The sequence below is a fragment of the Micropterus salmoides genome, unplaced genomic scaffold, assembly GCF_014851395.1.
Source record: "Micropterus salmoides isolate LMB-PRFRI ecotype aquatic unplaced genomic scaffold, ASM1485139v1 Ms_hic_scaffold_14, whole genome shotgun sequence".
NCBI lineage: Eukaryota > Metazoa > Chordata > Actinopteri > Centrarchiformes > Centrarchidae > Micropterus > Micropterus salmoides.
The window spans coordinates 23486664-23509843 of record NW_024040485.1 but is presented as its reverse complement, the minus strand read 5'-3'; the positions used below and the strand labels follow the sequence as shown (position 1 = coordinate 23509843).

Genomic DNA, 23180 nt, shown 5'->3' with positions numbered 1-23180 from the left:
TAGCATAAAGACTGTAAGCAGGGGGAAGGCTAGCTAGCCTGGTCTTGTTGAAACAGCACCACCAAAGTTAACATATTAACTCTTACACAAATGAACCTTGGGAGTACACGCTGGAAATATTTCTTGGCCAGGCCAGAGATTTCATGGAGTCTCAAGTGACTTCAGTCGACACCACTCCACTTTTCAAATGACTTGCCCAACACTGTTAAACGCTGTTATTGGCATTTTTTAAAGGCAATCCCACCTACGGCATCCTTTTGCTGAAAATATTGCTCTATTTACTCCCTTCTGTTTTAGAAAAGGATTCAGCCCTTTAAAAATGTAAACTTTATATTTGTGACCCTTTTTAAAATGATTTACATCTTGATGAACAGTAAGATGGGAAGTCAGAATGTATTAAATTTTCAGATTCATTATTTCATTTAGGGGTTGTAGAATAGATTTACATGGTTTCATTTCCAAAAAAACAGCTACCGAGGGAAGCATTTCACTTGTACTTGATCATTGTTGGGAGTTGCACATGCGCAGCACCTAGTTAAGGACTACAGAGTAGGGCGGGTCCTGTCAAACCAGTAACTACAGTTTTGGGTTCAGCTACATGTTCCCGAACCAGCTTCACAACCTAAACTGGAGCAAGAGTTTCAGAGTGGTAACTTATTTATTTATAACTAACGTATCGTTCATACTGTGCACTCTACATCACAATAACAACTTTATGTTCATTGACTGCCTGGATCTAAAGTTAGGTAGGGAGGGCGGGGGTGAGGGGAGGCAGCGGGCGGACATCTTGTCATTGTGTGTGCTGGAACTCAGTGTATTTCTCCACCATTGTTTTTGAGGGTGTGCCACACTAGCCGCTAGATGAGCATTATGATTGGAATGGGTTATGGAAATAAAGGCTGGACCACAATCAAGCTGTTTTCAGGCAGTTCAGGAGCAGTGTTTTACTTCCATACATGTTACATTCATTGGGGTGGACTTTGGGCTTTTCCACTCTGCAAACCTGTTACATGCAAAAAACATTTATGAAACAATAATGGAAAGGGAAAACACCAAAAACCTCTTAAAATCTGGTTCTTAAAACCTTTTTAATAAACAGTTTTGCGCATGGCTAGTTTTGGGGATTGTTGACAAGATAAAAAATATAAAAACAAAAGCAACCTTATCCTTTAAATTACACCAATATCTTCCACCACTATGAATATAAACAGTGCTTTGTCTAAATTCATCTCATCAACCTGATCCTCAGGGGAGTCCTTCACCTGGCCTCAGTCTGCTCACAACCACCAATAGCTGTGCTGCCTGACAGTGTGCATGCATTTATGTTGCCCCATTTCCATTTATATGGATCTAAATAACATCTTTGCTTATTGTGATAATGGCCCCTGCAGCACATGTGATTAACATGGTAAAGTCAGGGGCTGATAGCCATCTGATAGTCCCATCCAATGAGCCGCATGGCCATGTGTGTAATAGCCCCCTCATTCTGCTCTCCCCTCTCCACTTAACTCAAATCAATGGGCCCTCCTCCAGCCTGGCCATTTATCTGAGCAAGCCGACAGGGCCAGTGAAACAGCCACAGAGGAACTGGCCCCGCGGCCTCGTTACAGCCAGCCCGCAGAAGCCAGATTTACTGGACTAGCTGGAGTGGCTTTATTCATGGATGGAGCAATGAGGGAAAAAAGGATGAAGAGAGGGAGGGCAAATGAGAAAGCGTCCTCTTCTTGCTCACTTCCTTCTCCCTCACTGTGAATCTCAATCTTTCTACCTCTCTATCCCCTCTTCTTTCGTCCTCTCAGCCAATTCAATCCCATTTCAATCTCCCAGTGAACGTTCGGAGAATGCCTCGTCCTATTACATCACTTATGCTGTTCATCAAAGCGACAGGGTGTGAATTACCCTGTCCATGACACCTAAATCATGGCTCTACCAAACCCTGGGGCTACATGAAATAGCTGTTACTGCATCGGGATATCTGGGATGAGACAGGGAGCCTCTCAGCGGGCTTGACTGAGTAAAGCTTCTCTCCATGTACTCCAGCGTTATTTAGCTCCATCCAAACATGAGTTAAGGTTATGTTCACTGCATGCCAAACATGAGAAAGCTGCCAGATTCCCATTTTGTCCTGACAAACCATTTTTTTTTTTTTTTTTTACATGTTTCTGGTCGCCTTTTGAGTAGTTTTCCCTCAACATCATTTTCAGGTTTTCACCCCAATCCACAAAATTAGACACTTTATGAGCCCCAAAAAAATGTAAATGCATCTACATTACAGAATTGTTGTACTAATGCATTAATGTAGCAGAGATGGGATAGTTTGGTAAGTAAAATCTCATGTACCTTTGATCCTCCTGGACTCCCTTCGCTGGCTGGTTTTGACACCCGGCTGGAGCTCGGCCTCCGCTGACATCCTCCACTGCTGAGTCCCTTGTCCTGCTCACAGCAGATCCACCATGGGTTAGCAGCACACTAGCTAATCCTCCCAACTCCCAGTGTCCAATTCTCCCCACTCCAGTCTCTCTTACAGTCGCTCTTTGGTGGAGAAAATCTCATTCAAATCCATGATGAGATGTCTGCTACTCCTCAATAAATGAAGATCCAGCATTGATAATTATGCTCCGTCACTGGTGGCCCATGGTGTTTGAGTTTTGCTAAACAATACATGAAAAGATGATTGAATTATGAGCTGGGCGATCCTCTTGAGCACAGCTTCAGATCAGATTTGACATCTTCCAGAGTGTACCTGAGTTCTCTCTGTGAAGGTCAAGTATCACATGGTCCACTGTTGCTCTTTTCTGAGGGTCCACCTATTACACGGGAGTAAGTCCCCCCAGGGGAGACCGCAACACTGATTGAATCAAATATTGTTTTTCAGAGTAGGTCAGGAGTGGATATTATTCTTTGGTAGAACCCTTCAGATGCAGTCCGACAGCCCATCACAGTCACTTGCTCCGAGCACTACAAGGGGAGAAGACAGGGATGACAGTTAATAGTAAGCTGGAGGTAGTTAAAAATTAAAATGACAAACACATGCCCCTTGATCACTCATTACAGCATTAATTTAACATACAAAATGGCAGGCACCAATTTAACAAATCAACAAAGATGTTATTTTCTCTTCTGGATCATCAATCCTTAATGAGAGTGCAGCAAATGCGTGCTGTTTAGTACCCACCCTTGAAGGAGACCTGTGGTGAAATATTTGACGCTCTTGTTTTATGTACTTCTTATGAGTAAATATAGAACATTAAAGCATGACCGGTGCTTCTGTGCATGCAAAGCAAATTTTCAGAAGATGGACTGTAAATGCTTCCAGCTCAGGCCAACAGCATGAGAGGAGGGGAAGTAGCAGAGAGCGATGAATGACAGGCTGTTTCAAAGCAAACTGTGGTGGAAATCCTGGCACAGCCGTCTAAAAACTGGAACCCCCCACATTGTGTTTTAATGCCCTTGAATCATCCACTGCTAACATGGGGGCCGTGCCAAGCTGGCACCGAGGCTGGCACCGCTTGTGTTGGCATGGTGATGGGCCATTGTTAGAGAAAGGCCTTCAGCCTACCCTGGCCTGAAAAAGAGATGCAGCACATCGAACACCGGGCACACATTATCCTGTTTGACATTAAGTGACATTGTGAGTGTGTGTGGTGAGAGTGTGAGCATGATGAGTGTCATTTTAAATGTATTTGAAGTCATTTTATTTTGATTCTTTTTTCAACAACAACAACAATTTTCCTCTCCCTTGATCTGTTTCTGTTGTAAGAATTAAAGACACGGCTTGTAAAAGGGTCGCCCAGATTACCTACTTTTTTTTGGACCTCTTTTTTGTTTTGCCCAGGTTAAGACAATATGCTCTCTTAAGGTGTGGTCAGTCTGAACTTCATTTTCCATTAAACGAATTTAACCACTACAGTTTTTTGTACTTACTGTCTTTTCCCTCATACACTGTGACTGATCTCAGAACTCACCAGAAACTAGAGTTCTTTCTCCTAATTTCTTCTAGTTTCTTCCCATTAAGTGGCATCATTAATCCTCAGCATAAGCGCAATTTCTTTTAACAGTGTTAAATTTAAATACACCCCCTGTCCACCCAATAACATAACAGAGGTAAATGAAATGTAATTTGTCCTGTCCATATAATTTAAACATGACATTTTCATTTTAAAACTGGAAATGTAGCCTATCAAACATTGGCCCTAACAAAGCTGTTCACAGTGAGGATTGTGGATTATCGAGAATAACTGGGACACTGTCTCTGAATACAGATCTCAGAGGTCTCAGAGTGGGATGTCACAAAACCTGGGAACAGAAAACTGAAACTATCTGCATGGTTAGTAGCCCCATTTGTGACCTCCCCGCTAAATGTGTATGTGGTTCGGGAGGAGAAAAATCAAAATGATGCTATTGTACCATTAATCCACAAGCGGGCTGTGTCTAAGGTATTTTTGTGATCCCACAGGTGTCTACTGTCTGTCCAGAATGATAAAATGTTTCCCCAGAGCTAAATCAACATTTAAATACAATATTTTCACATACTATTCTTGTCACCGCATAAATTCGGAGTAATGTACGGAGTGCTGGTGTCTCAAATAGGGCTAGATGGCCCTAAAGGCAAGTGAGAAAATATGTTTTGTTATTTGGGTTCAGAAAACCTTCCAGGGGGAATTTTTTTCAGCGTACAGATGCATAGCTTTGTGTATGAATGTATGTATAAAACAAATTGATCTGTGAAATTGTCTCTCAGCAGCTGTATCTGCCTCCTTCTCCTCCTGCAGACAAGTCCTTCACCCCTTCCTATTTTTCCAAAATGAAATGTGATGTTAAGATACACTTCATTTCCTTGAACAACAGGTGACTGCGGTTGCCTCATCACCACCCATTCTTCTTGTGCATGGCTGTCTAGACCATGTGTCACCCCTCAAGTGTGCTTATGAGGCAGATAATGTCACACAGGTCCAGGCAAAGGGACAATCTCTCCATAAGTGCATCTCAGAAAGGAGCCTTAAGAGTGTGGGCGATGGAAGAGGTATTTTCCATGTCACAAAGAACCTTATCAGAATGTAATTTTCATTACCACCGAGGGAGATATGCCTTATTGTATTAAACGGAAGAGCGATTTAATGTGATGTACGCTGCTTGTCAAAACCAATGCTATCTAGGTCACCCAGACTCCTCAATCTGCTCTGTGTTTTAACAGCTCCCAGTGTCTCTTATGATTTGGGTCAGAGTTAACGAGCATCACTCGTTTCTCCAGCTACTCTCAACTGTAGGGATGTCAAAAGCCCTTGACAAAAGCCACCCTTTATTTATTAATTTGTTCATTTTAGTACTACCTCTCTCAAATGCAAAGGGAAACTTCCTTGAGGGAAGTCAATTTCATTTCTGCTTGCATTTCTTTATTTCCTCCCACCGCCGTCTTTGTCTCTGTCTGCTTGTTTTTCACAAATCATCTCCTGAGATGTTTGTTTCCTGCTTGCGTCAGAATTTTTACCTTGTAACTGGATTATTGAACAAAAACAGACATGCTTTGAGAAAACCTTATGTACGGCAACTCTCTCTTCCTTAACATTGAGCACATCAATGATGCAAGCCATTGATTTTCCAGTACAGGAGTTTGAGTGTATACCTTCACAAGGTACACTAGACTCTCTGGGCAACATGAAGGTACATAAATCTTGTCATACAGCTTCAGTGTACTGGGATCAGATGTGATCTGAATCTTTTTCATGAAGAGAACCCCATCTTTGTTGTTATAATCATATTGTCAGAGATGCCTATGCCTTTAATGAGATGAAGTACAGGTCAATGAAAACACTCCACCAGTCACACTGTAAATTGGCTTCATGATCAAAAATAAGATGTAGAGTGTTGTTGCTGCTTTCAATAATTATGTAATTAATCCAATCCAATAATCCAATACAATGATGTATGATGTGACATGATGAATGAATGCATGAATCTTTTTGCAAAAATTTAAAAACCATAATTTATATGTTTGATTATGTTTCGGAGAGACAAAGAGTTATAATTTTGAATAATTATACCAAGTTCTATCTTCCTAGTCACCTCTATGAATGAAAATGATTCATTAAGTATGATTAGATTTTATAGTCATGTTTACCGTCTCAGAAATATAATGGGCAATCATTGAACACGTGTTTAAATCAGATCATTCTTGAGATTTTTTTTAAGCCTCAGCATTCCAGTAAGTAACATTTCCTCCTGAGACTGGTGTTTAATAGACTGCACAATCAACCTCATATTGTGAGACAAGCCTCTGTGCATCCTGGCACAGATGAGTAACAAAGGTTGAACAGCCATCTATCACTAGATATGGCCAATTACGCCTCCATTCACTGTGGTCCCGATGGAAGGCGCAGTCTGTGTTTTCCAGCTTGCATGTGACTGTTGAGGAGTGGGGAGGCCCCGTCCCCGGACCATATCTGTCTCGTCCTGGCCAAGGCTGGCATGGCCCGGGGCTGGTGGAACGTTTGTTCGACAGACCGGCTCTGGCACCTTGCGCTGGTCATCTTTGTTACAAAATGCCCCTTAGCTTATGGAGTGGGACACGACTGTCACAACCTGGCTGAGCAAAGCTCCTCTGAATATTCCTGCTGTGTTACCTTGTGTCACCTACGGCAACTACTGCTATATTCTCTCCATACCTAAAGCATTTAATTTATACTGTTGTGAAATGTTAAAATTTTCTATGGCTGGACATTTTATTCTATTTACATCAGCTCTTATTGCAGCCACACAATCAACAATGCCGTCTCATGTGGCCTTACAAGAGGCTGATAGCCCTTGAATTTAAGATAAGGAAAATTTGCTTTTGTTGGACTAATTGGATTCCTACCTAGTGAGTGGTTGACTGGCGTATGTCTTTGGAGGTAATGCTGCAATCTATTAACACATTCACCTATATACACACAGTCATCACAAGCTGCAAGACAGTGGAGACAGAAAAATGCAAGCGTCTACCATTCAAGCAGCTCTGTGAGGCTGTACTAATGTGAGCAAGCTGACAATGCTAGCATACTGATGGTAAGAAGGTATAATGCTTACCATGTTCACCATCTTAGTTTCGAGTGTTAGCATGAAAGCATTTTCAATTTAGCACTAAACCCAAAGTACACCCCTGATGGCTTGATAGTTTTGCAAGATTAGACATAAACTTTTCACTGCTGATGGCGCTAGATGAACACTTAAAGTATCCACAAAATGGAAAGCACAGTGTGTCCTGTAAAAACACAAAGCTAGGGAGGTAGTTTTTTATTTTTTATTTATTGGTGTTTACATGCGTTACCCCCTGCAGATGTTTTATGGTCGAGTTGTCTTTTTTAAGAAATTTTGAGGGCTTTTTGCCTTTATTTGTGACAGGACAGTTAAGAGACAGGAAATGTGGGGGAGAGAGAAAGGGGATGACATGCAGCAAAGGGCCACAGGTCAGAGCTGAACCCGGGCCGTTACAGTAAGAACTCAGGTCTTTGTACACGTGTTGCCTGCTCAAGCAGTGAGCTAACTGGTGCCCCTTTTTCACAGTTTTTAGTTACACCATCACTAAGGCTCTTTTCTGATTTGTTTCAATCTAAAATTGGTACATGTCATTTACTCATTTAACATCATTAACTAACCTGTGGTGGCGTGTTTGCCAGTTTACCATTTTCATCCTCTCTGGTGATGGCCTGAAGCCACAGACCTCTTCTTTTAGTGTCCTTTGCTCTTTAGGGAAGTAAACAAAATGGTAAAGCGTTTTATTTTGTTTTGTTTGTTGTGCAAAATGCTATACAGTGCTTGTTTTCACCCAAAAGGGGTGTGGTTGTCCTGACAACAGGAAAGTGACGTATGCCTGCTGTCATCTATGCAGCTATAGTGGGCCTAACCTAGCTGACTGGGTCATCAAACTGACCTCTTGGAGACTGTGCTCGGTCCCTGCCAGCATTACCCACTGGGTCCCACCTGCCCCAGGGCTGGATATCAATCCGGTAAGCTAAAGGCTAACTGTTACTTTAAAAGTATCTGTCCATCAGGAAACAGCAGCCAGCAGAGCTGCCGGAGGACATCGGAGGGAAACCAGAAAATATTTTCTCCATAAAATATGATCTGGTTTCACCCAAAATAGTGAATAATGTTGTGTTTGTGTACAGTAGTCATTGGAGGCCCACCCTCCGGAAACACTCTAGAGGAAACGGAACAAGGTTTGAGGTGGCAAACACCCGAAGACACACCGATGTACCTTGCAGTTAGCTATCTTGCAAATCTTAGCTCTGTCAGGCTAGAAACGACAATCTGTGATGAAATTGAATAAATTACCAAGCCTTCTTTTAGCTAGCATAAATATAAATAACCTTTACATAAAATGGATGCAGAAGAAATGGGGACAACTACTCTGTATTAACATTGCACTACAAACACAAGCATTCCTTTTGATTCCAGCAAGGATTTATCTGAGGCAAAAATGAAATACTGTTGCCAAAGAAGAGAAGAAACTCTCCTTTCTTCTGCTTCTCTCCTCCTCCTCTGCCTTCCTGGCCTTCCAGGGGGAACTGATAGCCTCTGAGCTCAGGCTGTTCAGCCACGGCCCATTAGTTCACCTCATTCTGACAAGATGGAGGGCCTCTGACGATGGAACAGTCAAGTGTGCAAGCGGGGAGGAGGGGGAAAAAATACATACAAAAATTCTGTTTAGGCATGAAGCGTTCTCATTTACTTTTGAAGGAAAGAGAGGCCTCATTGCGCTAGGTTCAGCGGCTACAGCTGGTAAACTAAATAAGTGTTGCCGTGCAGATTTATGTCAGTAAAGGCCTTGGAGCTGTGCACTCAGTTAGGCGTGGCTCCAGCATTGCCGGGCACAGCTACGCAGAGGGCATTGAGGAGCTGCCCTCTGATGTACTTCTGCATTATATTTTTTTACCGGCTCAGCTGCAGGATAACTGGGCCCAATTTAGATGGAAGAAAAGCAAGGAGAGAGAGTGTGTGTGTGTGTGTGTGTGTGTGTGTGTGTGTGTGTGTGTGTGTGTATGTGTGTGTGTTTGTGTTATGGGGGGCCTCTTTAAGTCTGAGACATGACATAAATGAACAAATACACTTGCGCTCGCACAGCAGAGGTCTCAAGATACAAATATTAATGGGGTTTATTTTGAAAGTTTGCATTTCTTAAGCTGCTTCTGTCTGTATAACAGACATATTCAGGCTAATAAAGTGTCACTAGTTCCCTATGGTGACAGTAAACAATAGCATGAAAACAAGATAGGCTACATTTCCTATTTTATTCATCTAATTCCACTCGCTGCATACAGAGAATCTGGAAATGTAGCCGGCATGAGTCTCTTGGACCCCTCTCAGATCAGTTAATTGGTGGATCTGGCTCCCAAAAACACCTCCTCTGATGTTACTCTGTGGCTTCCCTGAGGTGTCTTTAATTCACTGTTGATTTGGATTGTTGTTGTGCTGTGTCTCAGCGTCTGAACAGTGTGTTAAAACAGGCTATTCACCACGTTTGGTGGGAGAGAGAACTGGGCAAGCTCCAGACGGCCTGGACAAACACCATGTTACCTCGCAGCCAATCTTTTCTCATTCTGTCTCTTTCCTCTCTTTTTGATTTGCTCTGTATTTATCATTTTTTATCTCTACAGCCTTTTACTCTTTCAATTCCATCTTTCCCCCCTTTTCCCCCTCTCCCTTCCACTCCAGTTCTCCTCTGTCCTCTTTTTCTTTGTCTCCCTCTCTTCCAACATAAAGCCTATTTGTGAAAAGAAAAAAGAGATTGAAGCATGTTATTTTGCTGCCACCCCCACCCCTGCCTTCTTTTGTAAGTTACAAAAGAATTGTGGATACCTTGGTTTGGTCATTATTTCATGCAGAGAGTAATTAATGAGACAATTAGGGATTTTTTCTCCCTCTGTGTTCTCTTTGAACTAAATAAATAGCCAAAAGGTGTCCTCTTTAATTGCACATGGGTCATGGATATAATTAAGATACACATGCAGACTCTTTGTGAAACTCGACTGTGAATAACTGTTTCACAGTTTGTAGTTCTGACTGTATTTCTGTCTTAAAAAACACAAATTTGATTCAGCAGCATTGTGGACAGGTAATATGTCGATCAAACACAAGATCCAGTGTAGCTGAAATAAAAGTTGCCATGTTCTAAAAACATTACCTGCTCTCTGTGAGACAGCATTAATGAAGCTGAGGGGAAGCACAGAACAGCCATTTCAAAACAGGAACCTTTTTATTTTTCTACTTGCTGTCGCACTGATGTTGTCATGATGTTGACACACCCTGCAAACAATGTCGGATTGAGAGCTGCCGCCAGTGCCGGTTCATTTTGTCATTGAAAGTGGTTATGACTGTTTACTTAGTGGCTATTTGTTCAAAAATAAAGTGGCTGGCATATTTGGGAAATGTAAATTCAGGAGGTTGAGAACGCAATATTGAGATAATGTCATTGTTTAAGTTTATATGGCTAACTTGTTAGCAAACAGTTTGTTTTACACATCCAGCGGTTACGGACCAACTTTACCTTTCATTTGAAGACATGTTTCTGGACAATCATACAGACAATTAGCTTAAACTCACTGTAAAGCTCCATAAAGCCAACGACCCTTTAACATTGTCATGTGGTACATAATTATTATGAAAATATTGATTATAGCTGCTTTTAGTTTCTTTATGAATACTCAAATTGTACCAATTCAACATACTATTTTATGATATTATGGGGGAGGATGTATCATTTTTCATGCCAATAAAGCTGCTTTAATAAAGCTTGCCCCGTTTCAGAATGAAGCATAAGATTCAACGTCCCACCCAAATTTTTTTCATAAGGGCCAACAAAAGGCCAAATTTGTTTGTGAATAATTCTTTGGTTATTTATTTCTCAAGGTGGCACACAATTCAGATGTTACAAATCCCTCTTCACATCAAAACTTTACACTTGGTTTGGGTTTCCTTTCAGATCTGCTGTGTCTGGCAGAAATACGCCTGAGAGAAAATATAAGAGTGACTGACATTATACACAAAGGAAAGTTTGCATGTGTAACACTTTTTCCTGTGATAATGCAGATGGGTTATTTAGTTTGCTTTCATAACTCTACTAGTTTCTTGCAGGCATCTGTAGGAGCTTTTCAAACAACAGAATACTTTTATCAGATAAATTACACTACAATTCTGGGTAACATCTCAATAAGTGGAATTTTGTGATGTTTTTGCAGCTGTACTGTAGATATCGTCATTTCCACAAAATACCTTTTATTGTAGCCCAACTTCTCCCACTGCAAAGTAACAGGTATCTCGTAAAACTGTACTTTAAAAGAAGCTTACACAACCCACACACACTCTCTCTCACACACTGTCTATTCCCCTGACTACTATACAGTATGTGTGGGTGTAATTAGTGAATCTCCCACCACACCTCAACGTCTCTCATTAATCTCTCATGAGTGATTAGACTGCTGCGACGTATGGAACCACGGGAGGTGTGAAACTGGGTGTGAAACTGTTGTCGTCTCATATGTTATCGCACTCTGGAGACTGGGAGGATTTAACCACGCCAGGCACAGCCCATTGGCAGCTAATCATGCCACTAATGATAAGTGAAATATTCAACTGCCTCTCATTACAGTGGCATCGCAAGGTCAAGATCTCACACAGACCGCAAACGCACACAAGCAGTGCCACTGTTGTCTCTCTGAGGAGCTCCTTCGTCAGTTGCTCATGTTGTTTTGTATAAACCCAAAGCAGAGGTCAGATACAAGCCTGAGTGAAGCCTTCTGAATATGACACTTGATGGCTGATTAGAGTAAAACATCAGGGTAGCCTCCCACTGTGATGCTGTGATGAGAAGTGATCTAAAGGGTCTCGTCAGAAGACGTCACGCTGGCCGCTGTTGCTGTGCCAGATGCCTGTCGCTCACTGCAACTTAACATCAAAAATGTAGAATCAGTTCCCTGCAGGCACAACTATAAGAGAGATCTCCGTTTAATTAAAAAGGGTACAAAGTTCCACATTAGAACAACTGCAATTACTCAGCCTGGGCAGACATTTAGGAAAATCAAATGCCACCAGCCAGTAAGAGTGAAACATTCATTCATGTCTGATTCTATAGGTGAATTAAACACAGCCTTGACCCTTTTTTCGACATTAATAAATGAAAGATAATACTGATGCATTAACAAACCAAATCCAGAAATTTATGGTTTCATCCAGGGTCAACTCCCTTTAGAGTTGGCTATGACTCAGGCTGGATTACCAATCAGTCAAAGTGAGCAACTGCAGCGTGGACCCAGACCTTTTGGGTACCAGAAACATCCAGGTTCACTGTGTGGCAATATACAGTACACTGACATAATGACGCTAATCAACATTATTTTTCGATGCTATTTATGTTTTCCTACTTATTACCGGAGTAGAAACTGAAAGAGGAATTAAATAATCAAAGGTAACAGCCTTTTGTGCTTCATCTGCCTTGTTTTTCATGTTGGCCCCATGTTACACCAATAACACCAACAGACAACCTACTGGCTTAATCTACTTCGTTATACACACAGTTGTTAGTTTATTTGGTACACAAAGCTAAAACGATACAGTTTACAAAAGTCCTGCAATAAATTAAGGTTATAATGTTCAGTTCTTTTTAAACATTTGAATTGTATTTCATTACTCTGACAGCGGTTTATTTTATATATTTAAGAGGACAGTAAACACCAAACAAACTACAGCGTCCAAAACAACCATAAAGTTAAATCGACACCTGTTTTAAACACTTGCATTAAAGAGATGCTTGGGTTGTGTGCGAGTGAATACACTTTTGCTGTCATTTAATGTTTGATTGCTCAAAACTGTAAATGATCTAAACAAGGGGAATGCACTGTGCTCAATAAAAAAAAAACATGAGATAAGGGAAATGAAATCGCATGAGAATTGAGTTTGATAGCTCCTCTAGGCTGAACTAAACATCTCAATTACCTCCAGGGGGTTGAAAAAGCACTGCAGTAAGGAGATGTGGCAGATACAATATTTAAATTGGAAGAAAAACCCTGCTAAGCTTATATTTGATTACATATTTTATAGAACACAAACACAAATGTACACACAAATGCATCTCAGTATAGAACCTGCTGCTGCCAGCCCGCCACACTATTATAATCATCAGCCACATATGGAGCTGCTGTCCTGCCCGTGGGGAATAGTGTTGTAGAATGGGCCGACGGGATGAAACCGGAGGACCCCACTACTCAGAGGTGATGAATGCTCTGTTACTCATGGAGCCTCCTGTAGTGCATCTGTGAGAGCAGATGAATGGGGAGGAGAGGCTGTTAAATTGGGTCACACGAACATAGCGTTTCTGGGTAATGCGGTGAAAACGCTGGAGGAGTGCAGTTGGGTGGCTGCACGTGCCTACAACTGGGGCAGAGCTGCTCCAACTTGACTCCATTTTCTTTTCTCCTCTCGTGCTCCTGGCATTACTGAAAAGTTTTTTTTTTCTTTTAATTCACAAAAACATACTTTGCTTTTCCCATTTCCTAAGGCCACTGACTCAAAACAATTCACATAACATTAAAATGTGCCCAATAAAAACCAACCCTTTTTTTGTTGACAGTTTACTTTATATAAAAATCTCTTTCTTTTGGCCTTCTGTTAGACAGTTTGATGTCTTTGAAAACTCATCCTGTACTTAGTGGCAGATAGATACATTTATCCAATCAAATGGGATTTGGGATGAGCAGCTAAGCAATCCCATTATTTTCTCTAAAAGTGCACTTGACTTGTTAGCTTGTGGGCCTTAGTAGCTAATGAGGTTGCGGTTTCATGATCTAACAATGCAGGTGAGGGAGGTGCAGATGGAGGCCAACAGTCCTCTCTAGCTCTGTAGAAATCCATATCCTCCAGACGAGGGATTTTCAAAGTCTGAGACTGTAGGCCTCCCCTCAGACAAAGCTTGGGAAACAGCGCCCCCCCACCACATCTTTAGTTTACTTGGTAAGTTTCGCTCAATTCCTGGATGCCTATGGGATCATGATTATATTATCTTATCCCATAGACACCCAACATTTGAGCCAAAATAGCCTAATATTGCTATTTGACATAACTTCTGACTACACCAAATAGTTTTGAAAAATGTCCTAAGGCATTTATTAGTTTCTGACTCTGATGGGGGGAAACGGTGCCCCAATACTACTGTGTCTCTGAACTCTCACACATATTGGCTATTCTATATGATCTCCTTTTGATAACTAATGCAATAAGTAATGTTGTTTCACTTCCATTCACTGAGCCTCCCCTGAAACTGTTTGGAGCCCCCCTGGGGAGGCCTGCCTCACACAAACCCCCTGCTCTAGACTCATGATGTCAAAGCCCTGGCCACTTTTTAGCAATACGATCAAACACCTGAATGATTTGAATAAATCCCTCTTAAAATTATATCCCACCCATTTCATTAAAAAAATTGCATTATGGAAGCTGAAACTGCTGTTTCTTACTTTAAATGTGCATAACCTTTAGAAAATTTAACATCAGTGTAACAAATAGCCCAGTGGCAGCTTGGATACCAAATTAGTAGTATTGACATTTAATATCAGTCATTGATACATATCACACGCCAGCTTACATGCATAGACAGCATGTGCATGTGCCTTGTCACATCATATCACATCACATATCTGGAGCTTGGTGTGTTCATTGGCCTTGCTCTCCTTAAGGCGACTCTCTGCTCCAATTTAATTTCATTAATTTCGGGTTTGTGGAACAGTCTGATTGGGTGGTGGGGGCACGGAGCATGGGGTGAGGGGGTCCTTTACCTTGGCACAGATAAGAAGACAAACTAGATTTGAGGGTGGATAGATCTTGTCGGCAGCACACGCTGCCTCTTGGCAAGCGAGGCAAAGTCGATATTGAGCGGGGCCTTTCTTAGCTCCTAAGATTTACAGTATCTGGAGCTCCACAGCCTCATACTTCAGTAGATGGATGAGTATTTCATACGGAGCCAACTGGCGCAACATGAGTTGAGCTGAAGGTCATTGTGACTCATTTCCAGCTCAGAACCTGGGTGGTTGGAGACAGAGACGCTAAATCTCTACTGCTGACTTGTTTTAATAGTACAAAGAAGACAGCCCTTGAAAAGGAACAGACTGTAGCCCAGTGCTGGTACTGTATAGCACTAGTGCAACACACATATACAGACTGTACAGTGCCAAAGACAGTTGATAGTACAGTAGTAAAGAGTGGGTACAGATTGCCGTAGAACCTCGAGACATATGGCAGGGCGCCCCATGCCTCCCAGCTAATTGAGTCCTAATGAATCACTGGTTTGGCATGCTACATGTCCCTTGTGATGGCTGGTGTCGTTGATGCATTGAAGATGCCCAGTCCTCTGGACGTGAAGCGGGCAGTGATGGCTGCTCTGGGTGAACATGGAAGGCAGACTGACACTGCTGGCTTCACACTGAACACTTCACTCACTCACCAGATGTTACAGGCCAAGGCATAAGGATTACTAGCCCCCCCCCCCCCGCTCTACACAATGGAAATAATTGTGTGACGGGCCAGCAATTCACTGCCCCATTTGATTCCAGTAACACTGTCAACACTATAGTGTTGAGGTCACCACCTCATTGTCAACTCAACAGGGTCAGTGCAATAACTGTGAGAAAACACTTGAAGTCAATGGTGCTTGACTGCTGTTTTTGCAGAATGTACCCATATATCTATAACTGACAAAATTACATGTAAATTGATGGAAACATTAGATAAGCCTTGACTGCCACTGGCACATTTACTGACCTAACTGTTTTACTCTTCAGATAACTTACCTCTTTGTTTTGTTTCTCATTTCAGCATGTAATTCAATAACAACAATGAAGTGCACTTTGATACTTTTGTAAACAGAATGGTCCCATTTTGCAAAAGGATATTGGAAATATTAATGAATTCATATTTAACAGGATATGAATGGATATAGAATTGTGATGTATAGCCTGGTCTTCTGTTCTGTGGAGGCTGAATTCAGTGGGCCTATTTCCAATTTCATTACTGGAACATGTCCAGCCCAAACATATTGGAAAGGAAATGTTCATTTAAATATTTTCCATTTTCAGGTTTTATACAACAACTTGTTGATGTCAGCGAGAGACTGGGTAATAAGAAAGAATTGTTACCATTATTCAGCCTGGCATCACCAAATGGTGTATGAATAACACGACAAAGTCACGTAGTGTATTATTGCGTTTTTGCTTTTCACGTGTCATTTCACAAGATTTACTCTGTACTGACGATTGTGCAGAGACGGCGTGTCATTTTAAGTGCAAATGTCATAGAGAAAACATTGTCATAAAGAAAGTCTGTGTAGGGAGGTGGTTGGAGTGCGTGGATGGGTCAAAGAAACATACAGTAGGACTTTCTCCCAGGACGTTCGTGTTCGTGTCCCGTGTGAAACCAAGTCAACGATGACATATTTTAACTTATGTACATAAGTTATTTGAACCCAAATCACAATCTAATCGTAGACCTAACCAAGTATTTTTGGTGCCTAAACATAAACAAACATGTTACAATGACAACAAAAGTCACCTATGATGACGAAGGTCACCATCCAAAGGTCACATGATTTCATCACTTCCTGCGGGTCCAAAACTCATGAAATGCACCATCTTTAACCCTGTTAAGTTTCCTATTTCCCAAAATGTCTAATTAATTCCTTTAAACTATAGCTATTACAGCTTACAGCTTGTAGTTTGAGTCTTTGCTTCTGACTGATTTAGTTGCCACAACCCTCCCATTGCACTCTCAACTTCAGATGCACCTGTCATGTTGATTACGCTCAATGGAGCATGTGCTCCATTCAGCATCCAATGCACCACTATCTGAGAAATCTTTTCAACTGAGGCAACCGAGATCACCTCTGACCTGCTGCTGCCAGGGGCAACATCCTCATTAATGAAAAACTAGATGTGATAAGGCCACCAGCAAAACGAGAACTCAGACACAATCTTGCAAGCTCATTAAAACCACGTTTATGAAAGATTCAGGCCACTCCAGCAATTGCGCGTCTAACGCTGAAACGCTACTTTAATGTCAGTGTAACCCCTGTTCATTAGATGCATTATCTCAGAGCACTTGGGAAATCTTAAGGGGGTTCAAGTTGAGGTAATGCCACCGCAACATGAAGAGAAACGACAAATGTGATAATACACCAGGCTTTCAACAAGACAAAAGGCAAGAGTCAATACTACAGCAAATGGGTGAGACGACCCCAAGGATTTCAGAAGGAGTGCCAAACAACAACCAGCAGAAATGTTGTCCCCACATTGTTGTAATTGTGCTGAGATAACATGAAAAAGAAACAGCCAAACCACTTTCACCATTTTACAATAATTGCAAAAGGGGAAAAGGCATTATGGTCTTTATCGGATAAGATATAGCTCACACATCCACTAGCAGGAGCTAAATTAAGTATCTTGATTCCAGTGGGAGACCCAACAAAGAAGCCCCTACTGGAGAAGTTAATGCTCTCTTGTGTTTTGTTCAGCACCATCTTAAGCCCCACAACTCACACTGGGCTGCAAACAACTGTCTTGGGATGACAACTGGAAATTGTACTGTATGTATGTGTGTGCATGTGTCCTACAATTGAGCCAGTGAGTGCAGCTTAGGATCTATTGCAGAACATCCTCTGTAAGGAGATTACTACAGGCAGTTTGGCCGATTGGCAGAAGTCACCAATGAACTTTGTTACTAACGTCAAAACAATGACCTTTACTTATATCCCGCCAAGCCGCAACATAAACATGGCCTGTGAGCCAATGTGATGTAGGTGAGCCACATTATTTCACCAGCAGCTCGTTTTATAGCTGCTAGCTGTTTTGATAACGCCTTTCTACAGCCATTTTCTATCTAGGCCTGCTCTTACATTAGCACTCAAGCAGAAACCACATGGCTTCATGATAGACATATGGTCCAGTACTGAACTGTGTATTTGAACTAGTCTTGTTGGCTTATATTCAGCTTCACCCAAGGGGTGTGTGTGTGTGGGGGGGTTAAATAGTGGACAACACTGGTCATGTAGCCCCTCATGAAGATTACTTAAGAAATGTTTCAATGTTAGTCTTAGAACAAAGCATTGAGCAAAGCACAACTCTTATTTTTCGCTTTTTTTAAGAAACCAAGACTCATATCAGATAACGTGACCTATTAATATTAATATTTTTACAGTGCTGTTTGGCTCCTTATAGATTAATAGAGTCACTATTGTTGCACATAAGACCAAAAGGAGAGTATACAAAGATGTAAAGATGCATCCAAGTGTATGAGAAGCATTGGCCCACATCTCTCATCGGGAAAATCCAAATGTGGGTGCAACTGTACGCCCTGACGCAGCCCCCCCCCCCCCCCAGATGTGTCCACAATTAACCTGATTGTTTTCATCCCCACAGTGACCCTTGAACGTGAATGAAGACCAGAGGACTCACTCTTCTAAAGGCCTCTGCACTGGTTTGAGGCAGACTTTGACTCCGCGTTGCCGATCAGACCGGCGCTGCTGCGCTGCGCGCTCCCATCCAACATCCATCCACAGGTACTCTTCCCCTCATACATACAGCCTGCTGAGTATTTTAAAACCGTTTCAGAACAGAAATCAATACATTTGTCAACATATGCGCCATCATTTACTCAGCATCCGAGCGGGTTAACCCGCAGTGGCTTGAAGATGACTTACTGCTGTTGCAGCAGGACATCTTTTCATTTGAATATTTGGGGAGGGAGGGGGTTCAGACGTGGTTGAAAAAGCTGTTAGCTTTTCCTGATACTTGTATCTTTAGAGGGCATCTTATAAAGCAACAACCTATTTGCGTAAATCATGTATCGAAATCATTTCAACAGGAAATGTCCTTTTCTAATTTGTGCGCAATTCGATATGGGACAGCAGGGTATTTGACAGGAGACCGGCGTTTGCGCTTTAAAGGACTCCACATTCAAATCCACCAAGCACCATCGATGATCTGACTCACGAGATCATTGATGATCTTATTTGTTTCGTTTAAACGTATATGTGGCTGTTTCTCAGTCATCCATAGCTGTTCCGCAACCCATTTTCATTCAGCGGACAACGCATCCTATCCATAAATCTTGACATGTCGCTGAGCTGCCTTGCATCCTTAAACAGCTCTACAGTCTCTCAGTTTTAAAGACTCCCGTTAATAGAGAAACTCAGAACGGAGCTGCCACTCACCTTTTCTCAGTGGATGCTTCTCTGGAGTGTCCCATTTATGCGTTTTAATCCACATCTGTGTCCCCTTCATTTGAGCGCTCTATTTTCCCCCCATTGAGAGGGAGAGAGAAAGAGAGAGAGAGAGCGTGTTTAAGAAAATCCATTTGTTAATTCCATTTGCCGGACACACAAGGTGAAATCACATTGCCTTGCTCTTTACATGTTCAAAATTCTTCCACAATTCTAAGATCCAGAAAAGCTATATTTTCTTTTCCCCCCTTCTCTCTTGTTCTGAAGTTGCCTGGTTACCCCTGTTTCTCATTCAAGGAGGCTGAAGGCTGCATACAGCGGCCAATCATAGCAGCAGCCGGAGAGATTAACTATTTCTTGGCTCCACTATTCTAGACTCAGGCGAAAATGAGGAGAGTGGGCGGGGAAACTGGGCCCCCGGTGACAGAAAAAAAATTAAAATGCATAGAGAATAATGTAGAGAGAGGGGATCCGTTAGAGGGAGAATGTGTGGATAGGGGGAAGGGTGGGGGCGGGGGGATTAAACATTTTCGAAAAATAAAGGATTGAGGAGAGGAGGAGGGACCAGTTGCCACTTCTCACAACAACAAAGATGTAAGTGAATGATATTCCAGCCTTGCAGGATGTTATGCAAACTGTAGTGGAGCAGTCTCCCATCCATTTCTCCTCCTTCAGTGGACAATCGGTCTTTAAGGAGCAGAGATCCCTCTCATTTCTGAAATCCCCAAAAAGCAATCCATCAGGGTAATTGATCGGCCCCCTTTAACCAGCCATCCATCAAGCCGAAGCTCCCCCCTCCTTCTTCCACTTCCCTCACCCTGTCCCACTCCAGTCGCCTCATCATAGGCTGTATTGATTTCAATTTCCCCCTCCAACCGGGGTGAAAGGTGTAGGGGAGCGAGCCAACTTCAATCACTAATACACGGCACGTGGGGGCATAATGACCCCCCACCTTCATGCTCTGCTACTGAGGGGGCTGATACATCCAGGTCAGGCCCCCTCACAGATACACACCTACTGTATGACTGTCTTGACCTTTGTGAATGGCTGCAACCTACACATGCGTGGCTTCAGACTGGCCCCCACAGGGAGCCATGCAGAAGTGCTGGTGCATTATGGGTGAGCAGTTGGGGTTCCTGACAGCGCAACAACAAGCTTCTTCTTCTCTGTCTAGGACATTCCAGCAGATAAAAGTCGGCATGAAAAATTTTTTGTTACATCTCAAATGTCAACATTCTTGTTTTTGTAAAGCTTTTTTTACGTTCCACATTACAAAAAGATGTCAGTCAGTTCTGATTCATGCTTTGGTGAAAAAAAGAGTTCACACACTATAAAAAAAAAGTTTTTCCTTTCAATTTTTTGTTGATGTGTTGCAACCACGGAGTGTGATTGATGTATGGCTGGCTTCACTCCATCCCACAGATTACAAAACAACAGTGTTGGGGTCCTCCCTCCCCCCACTGCCGGACGAGAGCTGTGTGTATATGCGGGTGTACAGTGGTGTGTGTAACACACTGGCAGAAGTACACACACTCGCACATACACTTAGCGGTTGATTGACATGTAGCTTTTGGCTTGAGCACAGCTTAATCCCGTTGCTTTCACAGATGGACTCAGTCTTTCTCTTTTTGTCTGATGTCACCAGCAGTGGCAGTGGCATGTTATACATTTACACACACACTCACACACACACTGTACAGCACCATGTACTTTTGTTTACTGGGGAGGGAGGCTGCTGTGTGGGTTCTAATCCCCTCTGTAACCCGCCCTCCCTTTAGCGGCCACCCCTGCTTGTGCGCACACACACACACGCGCAAATGCACACAGGCATCTAGTCTTTAGTCATTAAAAAACAAAGGAGGTCAGTATCAGGCAGCTGGTTCCTGTGAAGCGAGAGTTAATCCTCATTTTCAAGGCCCACAGACAAAAAGAAGCCTCACAGATGAAATGTTTCATGAGTTACACATGAACACATCGCTCTTGTGCCACCTTGTTCATTCATCCATCTACCTTCACAACAACAGAGAGAGTGTGTTGTTGTTGTTGTTGTTGTTGTTGTTGTCCCTCAGCTCTTCCTAGGTTGCTGCGGTGCGTTATTAGCATGAATCAAGAGGGGAAAGATTAGACTTTTCTCCCCCTCCCTAATCGTATTCCACTTCTGCAAAGGCTTTGATTTCCATGTAGATGGAGCTGTGCTGATAACGGCGGGGAACTGCCCCGGAGAAATGAGGCAGAGCGATAAGATAAGGCAAGCAGATCCCCATCCAGACAAAAAAGACAAAGAAGAGAGTCATCACCCCACATGGCGGTTAATCTCCATTTATACCAAAGATTACCACAGTCAAAATTCTCATCGCCGCACCCCGGGAAATGATTAGTCACCTCCCAGAGGGGAGGAGGTTAACTGATGGCCTCCACTGCACCATGCAGTAAAACCTGATCAATAACTAGTTCCTGGTTACAATGATAGAGTAGCTTTGGGATCGCGACACAACACTACTGGAAGGGCAGAAAATATGCTTGTTGGAAACACACAAGAAGCTGATTGCTACGTTGTTTCCTGGGCTAGTGGCTTGCTAAAGACTTGACCACTGATGAGGCCATTCAGTTGTATTCTTGAAACAAGAAAACTGTCACAGACTGAATGTGTTATCGGGGAGAGCGGGCAGTTTTGTCAGTATTGTGCTCACCCTCCTCTGAGTTCTATGCTAATGGACTGTTTTAATCAAGTCTAATCGTATTGTTGTAGCAGTGTGTGAGTGATTAGCATTCAGAGAGGGGCGGCGGGGAGAAGCCTGACATCGATGAATGACATGTGACCCTTGACCCTGACTACTCCGGCTGCTGAAAAGTTCCTCTCCCTTTATCAGTCTCACCCCAGGCCTCTTCATTTCCTGTAGCATGGCTAATCATAATGTACTCAGACACCAGTGGGTCAGGAGGCCTCAGGGGACCAAGTGTGGAGCATCTGTGGTAAAGAAAAAAAAAAACCTTTTTTTTGAGGGTCATAGAAGTTGTGGCTTGAAGAAGTTGTTCAAGCTAACCATCATGTGTCATGTCATGTGTAGATCACTCACACACATGTGCCATGCTAACATTTAGCATAGATTCTTTGGAGTGATGACAATAATAGGTGAGAAATTTGTAGCAGCATGCTAAACAGTGCACAATATTCCTAAAACTATTTTAAAGCTGCACTAATCAATTTTTTTAATTAACAGTGTGTCAAATGTTTTATGACAACCCATAGAAACCATAGAAAATTATCATCTCACTTTAGTTAGTCTAAGTCTAGCCATTCTAGCATCTTTCAGCTCATTGTTTTTTGGTTTTCTGTTTCGGTTAATTCTCCACGCTCTCATCAACCTCATTTCTAGACGCGAAAGGCAGCTGTTTTTGGCGGGGAAAAAGCTCCGGTTATTCTAGCTGATGAACATAGTGGAGCATTTAGCAGCTAACAAGTCATTTCCCTCTGCAGTTGGTGCAGAACAACTAAGAGGTAATAGGAGACTTTCTTCAAGTGGTCACCTATATGGCTCGAAATAAATACTCATGTTGCCTCGCGTCTGCTGGAAGTATAAAAGGGCAGCTGTTTGGTAACAAGTTCACCATTCCACCTTTTTATGTCAATGTTGATTGTGTTTATAGCTTGTTTCACTGCTCCCGAGTGGCCAAAAAAGCAATTAAGCTACTTTCTGCCTTAAAGGATGTATTGTTAGCCCCTTCTTTTTCCCCACTCAGTTGTCATTTGGTCAGAAATCTACCTTGAAACAGCAGACATGAAGTGAGTGTAAACAGGTGAAGTTGAATTTCAAAACATCAGCGGCAAACTGAGAAGGAAATGTGAGGATTTAATCAAACATTTAAACAACATCTGATCACATTTTATGCAGTGTTACTCTCAGCATAAATGAACCATTCATATAAAACTTTATATAAAATGAAAATT

At 42.3% G+C, this 23180-nt stretch overlaps 1 protein-coding gene across 3 annotated transcripts in view; it reads right to left on the bottom strand.

The window, feature by feature from the left end:
* The window catches only part of LOC119902406 (disabled homolog 1-like), a 47178-nt gene extending 27594 nt beyond the window's left edge, over positions 1 to 19584 (bottom strand). Inside the window, exons 1-3 of one of the 3 annotated variants that reach the window (XM_038718564.1) lie at positions 19223 to 19584; positions 2744 to 2958; positions 2341 to 2651 (exon numbers count right to left, since the gene is read on the bottom strand). In XM_038718564.1, coding sequence (XP_038574492.1) covers positions 2341 to 2410 — 70 coding nt within the window. In that variant the 5' untranslated portion in view covers positions 2411 to 2651; positions 2744 to 2958; positions 19223 to 19584. Of the gene's footprint in view, positions 1 to 2340; positions 2959 to 18464; positions 18598 to 19222 lie in introns of those variants that run through there. The other 2 variants (XM_038718565.1, XM_038718563.1) reach the window with 2 other exon arrangements.
* Between the last annotated feature and the right edge of the window lie 3596 nt (positions 19585 to 23180).